The 21207-nt window shown below is 41.2% G+C and overlaps 1 protein-coding gene across 2 annotated transcripts in view; it reads right to left on the bottom strand.

Annotated features, from left to right (window-relative positions):
* Positions 1-5132: 5132 nt before the first annotated feature.
* The window catches only part of letm1 (leucine zipper-EF-hand containing transmembrane protein 1), a 108008-nt gene continuing 91933 nt past the window's right edge, over positions 5133-21207 (bottom strand). The window contains exons 12-15 of one of the 2 annotated variants that reach the window (XM_060925701.1): positions 20564-20757; positions 16903-16935; positions 12120-12258; positions 5133-8293 (exon numbers count right to left, since the gene is read on the bottom strand). In XM_060925701.1, coding sequence (XP_060781684.1) covers positions 8138-8293; positions 12120-12258; positions 16903-16935; positions 20564-20757 — 522 coding nt within the window. In that variant the 3' untranslated portion in view covers positions 5133-8137. The remainder of the gene's footprint in view (positions 8294-12119; positions 12259-16902; positions 16936-20563; positions 20758-21207) is intronic. The other variant, XM_060925702.1, reaches the window with a different exon arrangement.

Below are 21207 nucleotides of genomic sequence, written 5' to 3'. Positions count from 1 at the left end.
CCAGTCCCTTGGATGAGAAGCAACCCCACACATGAATAGTCTCAGGATGCTGTACTGTTGGCATGACACAAGACTCATGGTAGCGCTCACTTTTTCTTCTCCGGACAATCAATTTTCCAAATGTCTCAAACAGTCTGAATGGGGCCTCATCAGAGAAAATAACTTTACCCCAGTCCTCTGCAGTCTAATCCCTGTACTTCCTGCAGAATGCCAGTCTGTCTGATGTTTTTCTTGGAGAGAAGTGGCTTCTTTACTGCCCTTCTTGACACCAGACCATCCTCCAAAAGTCTTCGCGTCACTGTGCATGCAGATGCACTCACACCTGCCTGCTGCCGTTGTGAGCAAGTTTTGCACTGGTGGTGGCCCGATCCCATAGCTGAATCATCTTTAGGAGACGGTCCTGGCACTTGCTGGACTTTCTTGGGCACCCTGGAGCCTTCTTCACAGCAAGTGAACAAACAAACAAAACCCCCAAAATTGTGATAAACAAATTGTGATAAAATTGTGATAACTAAGTGGCTCAGGGAATAAAACATTGAAATTTTGGGTCCATGGCCAGGAAACTCCCCAGATCTTAATCCCATCGAGAACCTGTGATCAATCTGCAAAAAGCAGGTGGACAAACAAAAACCCCAAAATTGTGATAAACTCCAAGTACTGGTTATGCAAGAATGGGTTGCCATCAGTCAGGATTTGACCCAGAAGCTGATATCCAGCGCGTCAGGGCGAATTGCAAGCGTCTTGAAAAAGAAAGGTCAACACTGTAAATATTGACTCTTTGCGTAAACTTGATGTATTTGTCAATGAAAGCCTTTGAAACTTATGAAATGCTTATAATTGTACTTCAGTATACCATAGAAACAGCTGACAAAAAGATCTAAAAACAGTGAAGTAGCAAACTTTGTGAAAACCAAAATTGATGTCAATCTCAAAACTTTTGGCCATGACTGTATACTGCATGGAAGCTCGCAACATTACACTATACACTGCTCACCTCCTATCTAAACTATCCACAGAGTCAGCCAGCAGTGCTTGGCTTTACAAGGAAGCAGTTTCAGAAATGAGAAATAAGCCACTTGCAGAGCATTTCGTTTTAACCAGACTCATATACAGCACACTATATTTACTGGAACAGTATCTAGTCATTTAGCGCCGTAATATCAAGTCTGCACAGGTTATTATTTTCCTTTAATCATTTAGTCAGTCTGGGTGTCAGACAGATGGAGACATGTACAATAAGTTTGGCACCCAAGCTGGTATTTGTCTCAGTCATGTAACGGTTGTATGTACTGATTTTCACCAGTGCAAACATGCACAATTTGGCAGTACATTCATTGTTCTACCAGCCTTGAAATAATGCTTATATGTTTAAATACGCCCCAGGATAATCTGTAATAGTTTGAGTGGATTCATGAACTAAAGCCAAAATGTAAAATCATACCTTATTATTATAATACAGGGTGTTTCAAAAAATTTGATATTGTTTCACAATCTAATAACTTTGCCAGTTCTCATTCAGGTGACCTCAAATTTTAACAGCATGTGTGGAAACAGGTCAAAATTTTAGGTTTAATGTTTTTTTTTTTAGGTATAGAAATGCCATTCACTGGAAAAGAAAAGGTGTTTTGTGTGTTAGAGTATGCTCGAACACAGTCGAACAAGACTGTGCAGCGTGCATTTACGAGAGAATTCTATAAAAATGCACCAACTGCAATGCAGATTTCGACACGCCACAAAAAGTTCAAAGAGGAAGGCTGTCTGTGTGTGTGTGTGTGTGTGTGTGTGTGTGTGTGTGTGTGTGTGTGTGTGTGTGTGTGTGTGTGTTTCTCAGGCGGCACGAATATTGAAAATTTGTGAAATCGTTCATGGAAGCCACATACCTTTGAATTTCTCATTCAAATTTTGAGGAATAAATCTTATATTGCTCAACATTAAGCCTGTTCAGTTTCATTTGCCTAGACTATGTAGTTTCTGGGATATTTACATCTCAAATAATATCAAATTTTTTGAAACACCCTGTATTATGGTATATTAATTCTCAAAGGGAACAGTTTCAAATGGCTTTAACATGACCGTCATTACAGATCAGGGTTTGCTTTCTGATAGGATTTTTACTTTTAGAACAATCCTTTCCTCCTCAACACATATTGCAACAAAACGCCATATCCTCATGAAAACAGACATAGCCTGAATTAGGTTTATAGTTTATAGTTTACCATGTCAAATGAGGTAAACTCTCAAGGTTATGTACACTTTTAAAAAAGCTATCAACTGTGAAAGGCATAACCCATAATCATAATTCGTTTCACTCACATAACAAATGAAGCATTCACCTGCACAAGGACTGAACCAAAATCTGCCTTTAAACTGACTGCTTATATAAGCACATTCTTCAGGAGGAAAAAAAAAAGGAAAAAGAGATTTTCAAGGTTTCTTCACTTTCTAAAGGGAATTTCATCAGATATGAAGACATAGAATCTTTTTTTATACAGAACCTTTATAAGTCCACCAAAAGAACTCAAGCTCTAAGATTGCCTGTTTGCATATGCAGAGTTACTGGATCCTTTAATAATCTTTAGAGAGAAGGCCTGATCGTAAAGCATCAACGGGAAATCATGAGAGAGAAAGAAGAAACGTTACAGATATACTAACAGCATTGACTCTGCTGAGTATTACGTAAATAAATTGTTTTAACAGATTGATCCTATGGTTTTGTTCTTTGTTTTTTTTTTAAACAGGTACTTAAAATCGCAGCTTTTAGCAGATATAATATCTGTTCTTTTGGATGAAGTTGCCTATTTATGTTGACGTAGCAACAGCAGATTGAGTATCACTAACCATTCTCTTACAAGCATGATTTTCATTAAGCTAAATGGCAATTTTCTTGTTTCTGGATCATAAAAAAAAGAAAGTAAAGTAAGCTCTCTTTAACATAAGTCTTTACACCATTCTTTTCATTAACACTTCAGAAACACACTGCTCCTGTCGATACCCTGATCGGTTCCCCCAATACAGCACCAATAAGAGGAAAACGTACATCAGTTTAAAGTTCAGCAACAGTGGCTGTCACAGGATGATCATAACACGCAGAAGTCCAGCCTCCAGTGGCTGGATAATGACTAGAGCTTTCAGAAGACAATCTACTACAAGTTCCTCTGCAGAGTTTTATATCTACAGGAGCATGCAGGTGATTCTGAGACAGAAGGTCCTTATAAGCAGGGTCATGCAGGAATATACACTCACTGAGCACTTCATTAGGAACACTATACTACTACTAATAATAATAATAATAATACATTTAACTTATATAGTGGGTGGTGTAGTGGTTAACACTGTCGCCTCACAGCAAGAAGGTTCTGGGTTCGAGCCCAGTGGCCAGTAGGGGCCTTTCTGTGTGGAGTTTGCATGTTCTCCCCATGTCTGCGTGGGTTTCCTCCGGGTGCTCTGGTTTCCCCCACAGTCCAAAGACATGCAGGTTAGGCTAATTGGTGGCTCTAAATTGACCGTAGGTGTGAATGTGAGTGTGAATGGTTGTTTGTCTCTATGTGTCAGCCCTGTGATGACCTGGCGACTTGTCCAGGGTGTACCCCACCTCTCACCCATAGTCAGCTGGGATAGGCTCCAGCTTGCCTGCGACCCTGCACAGGATAAGCGGTTATGGATAATGGATGGATGGACTTATATAGTGCCTTTCTTACACCCAAGGTCACTTCAAAATTACAAAACAAACAGAAAAAAAAAGTCCACCAAAAGTGGTCAGGATGTAACTCCAGTGGTGTAGCTGCTAACAGTCCCACCGAAAGACGCACAAAAGTATGTCCCACACCGCCTTCACAGCCACCGCAATGCCACCACGCAACAATGCTCAGAACCATGGATCCACAAAGCGAGCACAAAAACATCACCGCACAGACCACTGGGCAACCCCAATGTTGATGAGAGCAACAAGCACAGTGCAATCTGTAGCGAGCAGAGCACACATCACTCATGGCAGACCAAGTAGGTAAAACAGCTTCAATTCTTTGTGGCATGGATTCCACAAGATGTTAGAAACATTCCTTTGAGATTCTGGTCCATGTTGACATAATTGCATCATGCAATTCCTGCAGATTTTTCAGGTGCATTTTCATGCTGCGAATCTTCTGTTCTACTACATTCCAACTGGTATGGTAACATATCTACTGGGATTGGCCCAAAATAGTGCAAGAAAACACCATTACACCACCCTCACCAGCCTGGACTGCTGAGACAGGTTGGGTCCATGGATTCCTGCTGTTGATGCCAAATTGTGACCTAACCAGCTGTGTGCCTCAGCAGAAATCGAGATTCATCAGACCAGGCTATGTTTTTCCAGTCTTCAGCTGTCCAATTCTTTTGAGCCTGTACCCAGTGCAGCCTCAGCTTTCTGTTTTTGGCTGCCAGAAGTGGAACCTGACATAGTCTTCTGCTGTTGTAGCCCATCTGCCTCAAGGTTCAACATGTTGTGCATTCTGAGATGCTTTTCTGCTCACCACAATTATACAGAGTGATTATCATCTCGAACCAGACTGGCCATTCTCCAATGACCTCTCTCATCACCAGGGTGTTTTGATCCACAGAACCACTGCTCACTGGATGTTTTTTCTTTATTGCACCCTTCTGAGTAAACTCTAGAGACTGCTGTGCGTGAAAATCACAGGAGATCAGCAGTTATAGAAAAACTCAAACCAGCCTGTCTGGCACCAACAATCATGCCACAGTCAAAATAACGGAGATTGCATTTTTCCCCTTTCCGATGGTTGATGTGAACATTGGCGAAGCTGCTGGACTGTATCGGCATGGTTTTATACATTGCTGCCACACGACTGGCTTATTAGATATTGTATGAATGAGGAGGTGAAAATGTGTTCATAATTAATAAAGTTCTCAGAGAGTGTATAATATATAAGCAGGAATGATAAGTGACAAAAAGACGGAAAAGCTGTAAGACAAAAGGTGAAGAAACAAATTCAAAAGGATGGAAGGTAGGAAGTAAATTGAGCAAGCAAAAGTATGGGTGAATGTTGTGTATTAAACAAATATAATAATAATAATAATAATAATAATAATAATAATAATAATAATAATAAAGAAACGGTACAACACTTCCCAGGAATCATATCACCTCTTTTTATTCAAATTGGAATGACCCATTTCAGAATATGTATACTTCCATGAGAATTAGTCAGTGGCAAAATTAAAAGCTATCTGTCTTCAGATATATTATATGACAATAAAAACTCAAAGAAAACCAAACTCAGGGGGTTTTTTATGGTTTGAAATACAGTATCAATAACTTATCTTTCCTTTCATCAACAGGTTTATTTTGTGCTTCATTTGATGAATTTAAATTTTATTTCACTTTAATATTAAAGAATACTAAATAGATCATTAAGCTACACATCTCCTTTCAAATATTTGGGAAACTCTGTAATATGAAAATAAATTCATTGAAATTATTCGCTAAAAGTCAGTCTGCTGTACACTTGTACGGTCATAACATACAGGGGCATAAAAAAACTACGAGGGTTCAACATATTTACATACATATTTTTAACAAAAGGTACTGTGTGATTTGCAGTTACATTTGAACAAATGTATTCGGGGCTTGATTTTCACTGTAACATTTTGTTTTAACAGGTTCATTTTTTATGTATTCATTTTTTGGCTATCAATAATTGTATGAATTATTTTAAAGCACAGAAAATCAGGCGGGGCAAATATTTTTTAAACACTATACCCTTTTTTGATTACTTTTGGACATCTCGTCTCTTGGTAGAGACATATTTCGGTATTCAATACTACACTAACTAATCTTACAAATCTAATACAGCAATCTAACAATTATCCTTGTCTGGGACAAGTCTAACCAGCACACAAAAAAAATGAATTTGGAAAACTTCAATATTATTATTATCTCATTATCTCTAGCCGCTTTATCCTTCTACAGGGTCGCAGGCAAGCTGGAGCCTATCCCAGCTGACTACGGGCGAAAGGCGGGGTACACCCTGGACAAGTTGCCAGGTCATCACAGGGCTAACACATAGACAACCATTCACACTCACATTCACACCTACGGTCAATTTAGAGTCACCAGTTAACCTAACCTGCATGTCTTTGGACTGTGGGGGAAACCGGAGCACCCGGAGGAAACCCACGCGGACACGGGGAGAACATGCAAACTCCACAAAGAAAGGCCCTCGCCGGCCCCGGGGCTCGAACCCAGGACCTTCTTGCTGTGAGGCGACAGCACTAACCACTACACCACCGTGCCACCCACCTTTGAACTTCTCATTCAAATTTTGAGGAATAAATCTTGTACTGCTCAACATTAAGCCTGTTCAGTTTCATCTGCCTAGACTATGTAGTTTCTGGGATATTTACATCTCAAATAATATCAATTTTTTTCGAAACACCTTGTATACAGTGGTTCCATTTTGTTGAGTTTCACCCTGCCTGTTCAGCCAGCTGTTCTTCTACTACTGTTCAATTTGCACAACTTTAAGATCAACAATAACTATGTTTTGAAAAACCTCTTGGTCAGACCAAGTGACTGCATATTAAAGCAGAAGGACAGTCATGTGCCTTCAGGGTACAGAAATAATATAATAAAAATCGGAGTCGTTCATGCAAATAGAGTCTCGTGCCACTTGGCCAAAGATGCTCCATCTCTTCCAGTTACACGACCCACCAGCCCACTTCTCTCCTCACCTGCAGCCCATTACACGTATATTCCTGAGTCTGAATCACAACCGCAAAACAACCATAAAAAAGCTTCAAATAATGATAGTGCAATGTTTCTTGCTCCCTTTAAACAACGGATAATGAGATGTTAATGTGCAATAACTTCATGTGGTTTAAGGCCCTAATGTAGATACACAAGCTGCATACATACAGGTGGTTACTAATGTAAGGGTTGACCTCTGACCCTTGGTTGCTGCCTGGCTGAAGCTTACAGACACAAAGTGAGAAAGGCACCCTGACTCCAAAACAGAGCTCCGTCTGTCTCTCTGATGCAACACAGTCGGTGCTTTCAGGTCAAACACTCTGTTCTCTCTCTATGACATGTTTAGGAGTGGGAGTGATGTATTCACTGTCTGCTGTGCCCTGTGCAACTATGTTATGCTGACATAATACAATGTGTGTGAGTGTGTCTGTATCTGCTAGCTACCCTCTCCATGTATGGTGTGAGTGTTTACCCAGTCCTTGAAGTGACTGTACCCAGACTGGCCTCACCATACTGGGTCTGAGCCGAGGCCTAGATACTCCAAACCTGTCTGCACTGCAAAGAGCCCACTCCATCTTCTCTCGCTCGCTCTCTTACACACACACACACACACACACTTCAAGCACCTAAAAATTCTCTCCCCATCTATCCTCTACACTTCCATAAAAAAGCTCCAGCCTATTGAATTAGGACTCTACAACTAGCATTTGTTCCAAGCTTAACTAGACTCCTCATACACACATCCACAAGACTCCAGGTTTCATCAAAGGGTGAAAGGGAACACTCTTAATAGGTTATTTAAAAGGAGGACTTTTGTCTGGCCAATATGTAACCAATAAAAGCAATTTTTTTGAAATCACTCACATAACCAGGAAAAATGGATGTGTGTTCACTCAAGGCCACAACAGAGTAATAGCAAACAAAACCAAAATACATCGCTGAGACTCGGCTCACTCAAACAGCTGACCTCTCGATCAGTCCGTAGCATTTGGATATTCACCTTCAGCTCTGTAGTAGCTTTTCGAATTTACTTTGGTTTCTGGACAAATTCAATAGCACACTCAAAGGCCACATGAGCTACATTCAGCGGCATCTGATAATTAATTCAACTCGAAAGAGCTTGGTTTAAATAAAATAACACAAAATAAATGAATCCAAATGGCAGCAGTAGCAGTGGAATGATGACGACCATGACGGCGTGCAAAATAAAAATAGTTAGTCAGCTCACTCGAAGCGACATCACTGCCAACTGATGGTTCGATGGTGAAATGAATGTTGGGATTTTTCAACAAATAATTCAATTCCCCTTATTTTTCAAGTATGAAACCAGAGGCTGCAGCACCAGTGGCTCCTCTGTGCTTTCCTGCTCCATGGTAGCTCGCCAGGACGCACTCAGTTTTGCTGAACTTTAACGGCCTGCTCCTTTTCAGCCTTCTCCTTAGCTTTCTCCTTTTCCACCAGCTTCTCCTCTTTCTGCAGCATCAACATGATCTCCGCCACTTGTGCAGTGGAGATGTCCACGTCCTCCTTATCGATCAGCTCCACCACCTAAAACACACAAACATATACAGTATGCGCGCGCGCACACACACGCGCGCGCGCGCGCGCGCACAGAGAGATCAAAATAATGAGAAGCTTAATGAAAATCATATCATAGCATATGTACAATTTTATGAGATATGTTTGGGAAAGATGGCGTGCTCTCCTCTAACTTGGCAATCAGAGCGACACTAGCAAATCGCAGACGTCCGTGAGCTCATGTATGGAGAATAGCGCAGATATCGCTTCATGTAAGCTGGGAAGCCATGGCCTAATGGCTACAGAAGCAGATTTGGTACCAAAAGGTTGCTGGTTTGATTCCCAGGACCAGCAGGAATGGCTGAAGTGCCCTTCAGCAAGGCACCTAACCCCTAACTGCTCCCTGAGCTGCTCTGGGTATGTTGCTCTGGATAAGAGTGTCTGCTAAATGTCTGTAATGTAACGCAAGTATATAACACTGCCCTGTGATGCAGCTAGCTGAAATTATTCTAACCATATTCACTGGTTATGAGCAATCACGCGTTCTGATTGGCTACTCTACTGCTAGGCTATTAGCTAATATACCGCGAGTAGAGAAAAACAAAATGGCGGCGCGTGTTGCTGAACCAACTGAGGACGAAATAAAAACTCTACTCGAAAACAAAAACCCCAAAAATACAAAAAAAGGCAAAAAATATGGAATAAAACTATTTGATGGTAAGAACTATTTATTTTTATTTTTCAAGAATTATTATTACAGCATTTTTCACAAATTGCTCCTGTCATTTCACAGGTTTGTTTACATTCTAAGCGAAAATGATTGTCAGACGTTTTGCATAAAGTTTTTATTTATCGAATTTGCAAAAAATAGAAATGCCCTGTTTCTCAAAATCCAGTGAATGTGGATAGAATAAAACAGTTATTCCACTCAATCTCATCGTACATGGCTTATAACTGACTCGGTGCTATGCTCCTCGTCAGCTATCAGCTCATGTACGACTTGATTTTGTGGAATAACTTAATTATGCCAGCTGGTTTCATGTGTTTCAGAGGAATCATGTTTTTGCCTTCACCCACTCTGTTTGTTAGCTGTCATGTGATCAGGAGGATTTGGCTGGTGGGTGGGAACTGGCAGGTGACCAAATTGGGGAGAAAATGATTTGGGGGTGGGAGGTTATTTTATATCTTCAGTGTTTTTGTTCTTTTTTAATATACCTATATTTTACATGCTCTTAACTGTGAGCACTTTGGTCAACGTTTGTTGCTTTAAATGCGCTTTATAACTAAATTTTACTTAGGGGTCATCCATAATTTTCATCATTATCATGAGTCTACAAAGAGTAGACTTTTGAGCAACCCCCCCCAAAAAGTGTACATTAACGAACAAAAAAATGATGATGGATCTACGTGGAATAGGAATTCAAAATAAAACCATGTCTTGTATTACTTTTTATTAAAATCAGATGACAGTGGGGGCATCGTGGCTCAGGTGGATAAGGCGCCGTACCATAAATCCGGGGACCCGGGTTCGATTCCGGCCCGAGGTCATTTCCTGATCCCTCCCCGTCTCTCCCGCTCATTTCCTGTCTCTACACTGTCCTATCCAATAAAGGTGAAAAAAGCCCCCCAAAAAATCTTTAAAATCGGATGACAGGACAATACAAAGATTCACAGGAGAAGAAAAGAAGCAGTGTTGGGAGTAACGTGTTACAAAAGTAACGAATTACTGTAATGCATTGCTTTTTGCAGTAACGCGGTAATGAAAGGCATTACAGAAAAAAAAATTGGTAATATTTTACTCGGTACAAATGTCAGTAACGCGCGTTACAATACATTTTTAACCTGGAATGAAGTGGTGTTTTTTTTCCCTTCATACAAATTCGCCAAAATCACCGCGAGATCAGCAGAGGCGAAACGTCTGCGCAAAATGTTTCGCTTCCTTTTCCTTTAGGCTAGTCAGACAGAAAAGAGAGATGAGTGAATCTGCAGCTGATCTAACATCGGATAGCACATTCTCCAGATGGGCACACGCCCATTACTTTAAGTTTGTGAAAAATAAGGATGTGAAGAAAATCGTAGTCAAATGCACTTTGTGTGCTAAACCTAAAGAACGGTCCACTTCCCGAAATAGCACCAGTAATTTAACTAAGCATTTCCAGAGGTGCCATAGTAGCATGAAGTTAGCAAGGAAGCAAGCGGAGGATGAGAGTGGCGATAAAATCACAAAGCAGCCAAAATTAATGTTCTGCCGCTCTGAGATGCTCCTTCAGCCTCAAGAGGTTAGGAGACTTGTGGTGGAGTATGTTGTTGAAGATATGCTGACAGTTTGTTTACATTTTTGTCCTGTATAACTGAGTTTTTTTTCTGGTCGGAAGTCAGACTAAAGTGATTGAGCTGCCTTTCCTTTGAGGGCTAATAGGCCTAAGCACTTCAATATCATTAAAAGCACTTTGATTTTATTTCTAATTCTGTTTTTCGAATGTGACTGGGTAGCCTCATATAGCTAATAGTCATTGTCTAGCCGTGATTTAAAAGGCTTGTGGGTTTTTTCCAGGCCAGTTTTATTGTAGGCTATGATTTGCCATAATGTTCATTTTTGTTAAATTTCTGAAATGGAGTCATATCCCTTAGGGCTATTTTTTTAATGAAGCATAAACTATGCTTAATGCTGTAAACTTGAAAACAATAAAGGCATAGAAATGCTAATTTTGTATCGTGTGATATCTTTAGACATTACAATACAATACAGTTCAATTAATGTTAATATGAATAGGCCTAAAGTTACAGTATTTCTATCACAGTTTGCCAGACTTTCACCTTTTGTCTGTTCTTGCGATGATTGTTCCTTGTATCTTGCCATGAGCCATCACTGTGGCTATTATATTCTAGTGTTTTTAACCATAAGCCGAGCTCAGTCAGATACCACATCACCTTCCACTGGATGTGTGATGAGCTAATTGAGCGTCTTGAGCTACATTTAGATTGCCAAATCCATACTTCCAGTCATTTTGGTGAGAGTAACTTAAAAGTAATGCAATAGTAGTGTAATGCCTTACATTTTAAATACAGTAATATTGTAATGTAACTAATTACTTTAAAATGACAATAACAAGTAATAAATAACGCAAAACAGTTTTGAAGTAACTTACCCAGCACTGAAAAGAAGACACAAGACGGGTCCAGAAGTTTTCATAGAAAGCAGGCGATTCATTTTTGAAAATTAGGAACTGTCTTTTTAAGGGGAGCTGTTGCCTTTTGGCTTTGAAACGCTCGTTTTTGATTCTTTCCAAGCAGCCTGCCCTGCCCTAACTGCCTCCTGCCGCTTCTCAGATGAATGCAGGAAACAATAAATGTTTAAAAACTGCTCGTACTCGTTTGAAGGAGTCTTGTGAATAGCGGTATTTCTGCTATTCACAAATTTGTAAACGCGGTCAAAATCTGGGTCAGCCATTGTTGTTGTATTGAAGAAAGAAAGCGTGTAGAGCTACTGTAGCTGGCAACACCGATGTGGCGCAAAATTTTTAACATGGCGCCCGCCGATTCGCACATTGACGGATCATCATTTTTTCATTTTTAAAAAGTGTACGCCTGGTCATTAACCCTCTCCCCCCCGCGTACGGTTTGTACGCTTGTGATAATGATGAAAATTATGGATGACCCCTTACTTACTAAAAAAAAAAATGTTGATATGATAAAATTGTTGATATGGCAACGCTTTCTGTAAAATGATGTCTTTTATGGACGGAGTCTCCATCGTCAGTTCTAAGTAACAGTTGATTAATTTCCTGTAATAGCATATCCCTTGATGATTTATTCCTTACACCTCACCCACCCCTGTCGTAGCATAAACGGTTACCTTGATAACATCGTCAATGTCTATCTTGCCATCCTTGTTTTCATCCAGCGCGTCAGCGATGCTGAGCAGCTTGTGCTCTGGAATGCTCTGGATCTGCCTCATGATAGCAATGAGCTCACTGATGCTAATCAGGTTCTCCCTACAGGAAAAGAACATGCAGCAGACAGGAAACAGTTACGCACCAACACCGTAGTGAAGTAAAATGATAGAGGACGAGTCAGCTGGGCAATAAACCAATCTCATGCAATTACTGTACAAGAGGTTCCCAAACCACTCTGCACAACTTTTATGTCATTTCTCCATGTAATCGATTGATAATATTTATATTCAGTGTATTTGCTTTTTCTATACAAAAGGACATTAAGGGTTTGTGGAATGATGACTGTACTTGAGCGAACAATAATATTTCAAAACATAAAATGTTTTGTAAATGTTATTTTTCACCTCAGCACATGAAAGGAAAGCAATTGTGTGAAAAGTTATTGATTTGTTCTGTTATCATCTTCACTGAGAACAATAAAGTGGGGTAATAATAAGCGAGTCTTATCAATGATGAGACTGTTTCTCAATACCAGAGCTGAACCGTGGTTTCATATTTAACTGGTCAAATTCACAAGAAAAGATGGAAATATTATTCGAGTGTAAACTGCCAATCCAGATTAATGACTTGAATACTTGAGTGGATTCCTACACAATCCAAAACTCAATATATCACAGAGCAACGTTCAGGCACTGAGGAACAGTACAATATAATTATTGTATATTATTATACATACAGAACACTTTTCCAAGGAATAAAAACATGTATTCTATTCCCTTCTAGTGGGTTTATTGATAGCATGCAATATTGTTATCATATTGCATATCCTCCGTGTATTACGCCACTCTCCCCAATGGAGAATGAGCATGCAATATTGTTACAATATTGCACGTTGTCAAGACAACAAAATGTCATATGTCAGAGGCGTAAAACTTTCGTGTTAGTGAGCGACGGTGACAATTTGTAAACAAACATGGCTGCCAGGTTTGCGTCATTAAAAGCAGAAGATTTCGAGGGAATTTTGGCTGCCAGTTCGCTCCATTGTGTGTAGCTGTCAATGTTGATTTTAAAAGTAACTAAGGAAATTACCCAGGGAAAATAATAATATTCGGCTTGACTGTGCTAGCATTGGCCTTTGCTAATGCTACGCCGGCTGGAAGGTAACTGGACTGCCGTGCTAACAGCATCAAGTCATGGGTAAGCTAGCGTTGGCCTTCACTAGCATTACTGCTACGCCAGCTGGAAGGTAACTGGACTGCCGCACTAACAGCATCAAGTCGCAGGTAAGCTAGCGTTGGGCTTCGCTAATGCTACGCCGGCTGAAAGGTAACTGGACTGAAGTGCTAACAGCATTGAGTCGCAGGTAAGCTAGCATTGGGCTTCGCTGATGCTACGCCGGCTGAAAGGTAACTGGACTGCCGTGCTAACAGCATTGAGTCACAGGTAAGCTAGCATTGGGCTTCGCTAATGTTACGCCAGCTGGAAGGTAACTGGACTGCCGTGCTAACAGCATTCAGTCGCAGGTAAGCTAGCATTGGGCTTCGCTAATGCTACGCGGGCTGGAAGGTAACTGGACTGCCGCATTAACAGCATCAAGTCACAGGTAAGCTAGCGTTGGGCTTCGCTAATGCTACGCCAGCTGGAAGGTAACTGGACTGCCGTGCTAACAGCATTGAGTTGCAGGTAAGCTAGCATTGGGCTTCGCTGATGCTACGCCAGCTGGAAGGTAACTGGACTGCCGCACTAACAGCATCAAGTCGCAGGTAAGCTAGCGTTGGGCTTCGCTAATGCTACGCCAGCTGAAAGGTAACTGGACTGCCATGCTAACAGCATTGAGTCGCAGGTAAGCTAGCATTGGGCTTCGCTAATGCTACGCCAGCTGGAAGGTAACTGGACTGCCGCACTAACAGCATCAAGTCACAGGTAAGCTAGCGTTGGGCTTCGCTAATGCTACGCCAGCTGAAAGGTAATTGGACTGCTGTGCTAACAGCATTGAGTCGCAGGTAAGCTAGCATTGGGCTTCGCTAATGCTACGCCAGCTGGAAGGTAACTGGACTGCCACGCTAACAGCATCAAGTCGCAGGTAAGCTAGCGTTGGGCTTCGCTAATGCTACGCCGGCTGAAAGGTAACTGGACTGCCGTGCTAACAGCACTGAGTCGCAGGTAAGCTAGCATTGGGCTTTGCTAATGCTACACCAGCTGGAAGGTAACTGGACTGCCGCACTAACAGCATCAAGTCGCAGGTAAGCTAGCACTGGGCTTCGCTGATGCTACGCCGGCTGGAAGGTAACTGGACTGCCGTGCTAACAGCATTGAGTCGCAGGTAAGCTAGCATTGGGCTTCGCTGATGCTACGCCGGCTGGAAGGTAACTGGACTGCCGTGCTAACAGCATCAAGTTGCAGGTAAGCTAGCGTTGGGCTTCGCTAATGCTACGCCGGCTGAAAGGTAACTGGACTGCCGTGCTAACAGCATTGAGTCGCAGGTAAGCTAGCACTGGGCTTCGCTAATGCTACGCCAGCTGGAAGGTAACTGGACTGCCGTGCTAACAGCATTGAGTCGCAGGTAAGCTAGCATTGGGCTTCGCTGATGCTACGCCGGCTGAAAGGTAACTGGACTGCCGTGCTAACAGCATTGAGTCACAGGTAAGCTAGCATTGGGCTTCGCTAATGCTACGCCAGCTGGAAGGTAACTGGACTGCCATGCTAACAGCATTGAGTCACAGGTAATCTAGCATTGGGCTTCGCTAATGCTATGCCAGCTGGAAGGTAACTGGACTGCCACACTAACAGCATCAAGTCGCAGGTAAGCTAGCGTTGGGCTTCGCTAATGCTACGCTGGCTGAAAGGTAACTGGACTGCTGTGCTAACAGCATTGAGTCGCAGGTAAGCTAGCATTGGGCTTCGCTAATGCTACGCCAGCTGGAAGGTAACTGGACTGCCGTGCTACTGTAACAGCATTGAGTCGCAGGTAATCTAGTGTTGGGCTTCGCTAATGCTATGCCAGCTGGAAGGTAACTGGACTGCCACGCTAACAGCAACGAGTCACAGATAAGCTAGCGTTGGACTTCACTCACATTACTGCTACACCAGCTGGAAGGTAACTGGACTGCCGCACTAACAGCATCGAGTTGCAGGTAAGCTAGCGCTGGGCTTCGGTAATGCTACGCCGGCTGAAAGGTAACTGGACTGCCGTGCTAACAGCATCGAGTCGCAGGTAAGCTAGCATTGGGCTTCACTAACATTACTGCTACACCGGCTGGAAGGTAACTGGACTGCCACGCTACCAGCATCGAGTCGCGGGTAAGCTAGCGTTGGGCTTCGCTAATGCTACACCAGCTGGAAGGTAACTGGATTGCCATGCTAACAGCACCTGAGTCGTGGGTAAGCTAGCATTGGCCTTTGAGAATGCTGATATGAAGAGAGTGTGTATGTATCATAATAATAATAATAATAATATTGGCTGGCTTTTTTTCGTGGTCTCGTCTGCGACTCATTCAATATCATGCTAGCTGAATGGAATATATCTGATGGACCACGAAAAAAAGCCAGCCAATATTATTTAATTATTATACATACAGGACACTTTTTCTATGGAATAAAAACGTGTTCTATTCTTTTCTAATGGGTTTCATTCATTTGGTTTGATAGCAAGCAATATTGTTAGTATATCACTTATCCTACGTGTATTATGTCACTCTACCCAATGGACAATGAGCATTGAATATGGTTTACGATATTGCATGGTTGTCAAGACAACATGACATCACACAATGGAGCTGATGCGAATATTCAATGAGAAAGTTTTCTACTGCGCATGCACAGAAGCATTTCTTTGAAAGAGGAAGCACAGGCTGAACACCTGAAAGGCTACCAAAACCTTATCAGATATTCTTCATGCATATTTACAAGCAGTGATGAACTGGTTACTATTAGAGCTGGGACTTGAGCTCAGCCAAAACTTCACCAGACACCAAAAATGCAACAGGGCAAAGGATTTTGCAAGGGATTAGCGGCAGGCTGCCAGGTCACGCCATTGTGTGTAGCTGTCGATGTTGATTTTACAAGTAACTAAGTAAATTACACAGGGAAATGAATATTTAAGTCTGAGTGAAAAATACTGTGGCGAGTGTGCGTGGAAGAGGAGTCTGAAGACAGAAATCTTAGTTTTTCAGTCATTAGCCTGTGCTACTTGCTCTTGATGGCACTGGCTTGACTGCTTTATTAGCATTCACTAACACTACTGATTAATGCTACACCGGCTGGAAGGTGGCTTCACTGCTGCACTGACAGTGCTGGCTCGCAGTTAAGCTAGCGTTGGCCTTCAAGAATGTTGATATGCTGATATGAAAAGAGTGTGTCTGTATAATAATAATAATAATAATAATAATAATATTGGCTGGCTTTCTTGATGGTATATCAGATATATTCCATTTAGCTAGCATGAGACTGAACTCCTCTTCGACTTGTTCAATATCATGCTAGCTGAATGGAATATATCTGATATACAACTCAATGCCAAACAATATTATTTAAATGTTAAATCATAAGAATTTACATCCACAAAAGAAGCAAAATTAATTCACCGATTAGCACCACATTAGTACGGGACAAGCAAATTAACCTGTGCCTGACCCCGATTGTTAAAATTAACCATCAGAATAGACTCTGAAAGCAACCCAGAAATGTATGTTAATGAATTTGAGATGCAAAATAACCCACAGACCCCCAAACAACTTTCCTTACCTTTGTAAGTCATTACATTTCTCAAAGAAAAATCTATTTAAAAAAACAAAACAAATGGTGAACTAATTACATTAAGAACCTCATTTATGATCAGCTCTGCTGAAGCCGTCCTCCCACCACCATTTTACTGAGGATCACAAACACTACGTCCCACACTGCACCACATCCCACACATACAAACACACGAGTGCTGTGTCTGAATTCATTCCCTGTTCATCAGATAGTGCACTATATGGGGTGCAGCCATTTTGTAGTCTCATCTCATCTCATTATCTGTAGCCGCTTTATCCTGTTCTACAGGGTCGCAGGCAAGCTGGAGCCTATCCCAGCTGACTACGGGCGAAAGGCGGGGTACACCCTGGACAAGTCGCCAGGTCATCACAGGGCTGACACATAGACACAGACAACCATTCACATTCACACCTACCGTCAATTTAGAGTCACCAGTTAACCTAACCTGCATGTCTTTGGACTGTGGGGGAAACCGGAGCACCCGGAGGAAACCCACGCGGACACGGGGAGAACATGCAAACTCCGCACAGAAAGGCCCTCGCCGGCCACGGGGCTCAAACCCGGACCTTCTTGCTGTGAGGCGACAGCAATAACCACTACACCACCGTGCCACCCCATTTTGTAGTGTTATCTGAATTCTCAGCTGGATTATCGACTACATTATGACTCCTAGTGCACTGTAAATCCAGTGTACGTCTGATACACATTTCCACATTGTGTAGTGATTTCTTTTAGCTTGTTTACAAGTCAGGACGGATACCAGAGCAGCCAGTATAAATCAAACGTTATAGCTTTCAAGCCAACAGATTCCTGTAGTGGTGTATTTTATTATGTTTATTATTTCTGTAGTTTTGTAGTTTCAGTTTATTGGGTAATTTAAAACATTTGAATTTTTTATATCATTGTGGGCTGCTATAAATTGTTTCCAGAGTACTCACTCCTCCTAATGCCATACACAGAGTTCTATATAGTAAATACTGAATGAGTGAATAAGGGAGTGATTTCAGACACATTGCAGGACTTTAAGCACGCGGGCTGTCAAGATTTCTTTTCCATTTAAACAAGAATGCTCTGAGAGCACAGTATCCCCCGCTGGCAACTCTGCCATAACTCTGGTAAAATGCGAATGAATTGAATGAAATTGCAATATGCGTATTACTGACATATAACAAAGAATCCTGTCAAGTTTCGTAAAATTCCTCCAAAAATTGTGAGAGGAGTTGATTTCAGAAGGCGAGTACCCTTCCTGGGATGGACGGACGGAAATCATCATAACATAAGCCCCCTTTGGGCCTTTCGGCCAGTGGGGGATAAAAATTGTGAGGGAAGTTGATTTCAGAAAGCAAGCACACACTGATGAAATTGCCAAAGTACAAGTTTGTTAATAATCAAGGGCAGAACTCTGGGAAAATTTGCCCAAATTAAACGAAATTTCAATTTGCGTATAACTGTCATATAACAAAGCCTTTTTGCCAAGTTTGGTGAAATTCCTCCACAAATTGTGAGAGGAGTTGATTTCAGAAGAACGTACACCCTCATGAAATTGTCAAAGTACAAGTTATTTAATCAAGGGTCAAAACTCTGGTAAAATTTTCACCAATGAAAGTAAATTGCAATATGCGCATTACCGTCATATAACAAGGCATTTTGCCAAGCTTTGAGAAATTCGTCCAAAAATTGTGAGAGGAGTTGATGTCAGAAGGCAAACACACTCATGAAATTGTGAACTTACAAGATTGTTAATCAATGGCCACAACTCTGGTAAAATGCGACCGAATTTAACAAAATATGTGTACTATCAACATATAACAAAGCCTTTTCCCAAGTTTGGTGAAATTCCTCCACAAATTATGAGAAGAGTTGATTTCAGAAGAAAAACACACTCTCATGAAATTGTCAAATTATAATCTTGTTAACCCCTTCAGACACAAGGAAAAATGCTATGGAACTTCATATGTACAATTGTACACATTATGTCCGAAGGGGCTAATCAAGGGCTGTAACTCTGCTAAAATGTGACTGAATTGAATGAAATTGCAATATGCGTATTATCGACATATAACAAAGAATCCTGCCAAGTTTTGTGAAATTCTTCCAAAAATTGTGAGAGGAGTTGATTTCAGAATGTGAGCTCCCTTCCCAGGACAGACGGACGGATGGACGGACGGACGGATGGACATCGCTATGACATAATCCCCCTTCGGGCCTTTCGTCCAGCGGGGGATAAAAACTTTTTGCCAAATGACATGAAATTCCTCGAAAAATTGTGAGGGAAGTTGATTTCAGAAAGCAAGCACACCTTGATGAAATTGCCAAAGTACAAGTTTGTTAATAATCAAGGGCAGAACTCTGGGAAAATTTACCCAAATTAAACGAAATTTCAATCTGCGTATAACTGTCATATAAGCGTTATGCCAAGTTAGGGTGAAATTCCTCCACAAATTGTGAGAGGAGTTGATTTCAGAAGAATGTACACCCTCATGAAATTGTCAAAGTACAAGTTATTTAATCAAGGGTCAAAACTCTGGTAAAATTTTCACCAATGAAATTAAATTGCAATATGCGCATTACCGTCATATAACAAGGCCTTTTGCCAAGCTTCAAGAAATTCGTCCAAAAATTGTGAGAGGAGCTGATTTCAGAAGGAAAACACACTCATGAAACTGTCAAATTATAATTTTGTTAATCAAGGGCTGTAACTCTGGTAAAACGTGACCGAATTTAACTAAATTACAATACGCGTATTACTAACATATAACAATGCCTCTTGCCAAGTTTAGTGAAATTCCTCCACAAATTGAGAGAGGAGTTGATTTCAGAAGGTGAGCACCCTTTCCTGGGACAGACGGACGGAAATCGCAATGACATAATCCCCCTTCGGGCCTTTCGGCCAGCGAGGGATAAAAATCAATGTTTTGGAATGGCCCAAACAAAGCCTGATCTAAATCCTATCCAAAACCTGTGGAATGACATGAAGAGGGCTGGGCACCAGAGATCCCTCTGCACTTTAATAAATCTGGAGCATTTTTGCAAGGAAGAGTGAAATAAAATTGCCAAATCAAGATCTGCCAAGTATGTAGACTCTTATCCAAAAAGACTGAGTGCTGTAGTGCAAGCAAAAAGTGCTTTAATATTAGTTAAGGGGTGTGCACACCAGGTTATTATATTTTTCCCCCCTAAAACATTTCTATTTGTTTTTCATTTGAATTTTGTTCGCTGCTATATCACATATCACCCGCTGCGTGTTACATCACAAGGTGGGGGGGGGGATCTGACATGATTCACTTTGGTTTCATTTTCTAACATCATAAAAACCTCTGGAAATTATTTGGAAAAATGTAAACGATGTGAAAAGTGAAAATAAAATTCCAGAAATAACATGCATTTATTGAGATCCCTTTCCCTGATGTGACAAGGCTCATTTTTTATGCTTTAGAAAAACATACTGTATAAACTCCATATATTTTTGTTAGGCTATTACGAGTGTAGAACTAAAAATAGTATTGAAACACTAAAATTCAATTTGACAGCCCACAGCCTGTATATGTGCATGTGCACGCACACACACACACACGCGCGCGCACACACACAAAGCAAAGCGCTCAGAGCAAAATGTGATAAGACACAAAAAAAAATCATACTTTCTTACCCAACTGGTGGTGTGGTTCCACTGTCCATCTGTCCATCCAGCACCAGCTTGTCTTTCTCTAACTCATTTATGATCTTATCCATGCGGCTGATCATGCGGTTCACCCGGCGTGACAAATGTTTACTGGCTTTAGATTCTTCCACCTCTTTCTCCTGCCCAGTTTTAGAAAGCTCTTTCTTTATCTCCTCCAGATCCTGACATACAGCCAAACAGAGGACGAGTGTAAAGGAGAGAACATTCCTCCAGAAACTTTTAAATCAAAAACCCTTTTATTCTTTTTAAGTCAGTCACTTATCCATCTTTGTCAGATTAAGACTGCACATGCTTCTCCAAGGATGTGTGAAGCTTATTACCTATATCTTTGTTAAATGAGGTTACGTTTTCGCCTCTGTTTGTTTGTCTTTTCCCAATGTAACTCAGAACGTAATGAACAGATTTGGATGAAATTTTAAGGAAAAGTGGGCCACGGGCCAAGAAACAATTAATTAGATTTTGATGCAAATCTGAATATGTGGCTTGGCAGAGGTATGCGCTGTACCGAGTGCGCTTCAAGTTATTGTAAGATTTTGAAAGGAAAAACATATAGTATTGTCTCAGCATGTTTACAGGCAAGAATTGTTTACTCCAATTATTCCCCAGTTGCC

This window comes from Neoarius graeffei, chromosome 7 (assembly GCF_027579695.1).
Source record: "Neoarius graeffei isolate fNeoGra1 chromosome 7, fNeoGra1.pri, whole genome shotgun sequence".
Lineage (NCBI taxonomy): Eukaryota > Metazoa > Chordata > Actinopteri > Siluriformes > Ariidae > Neoarius > Neoarius graeffei.
This window is presented reverse-complemented; position numbering and strand designations above follow the sequence as displayed.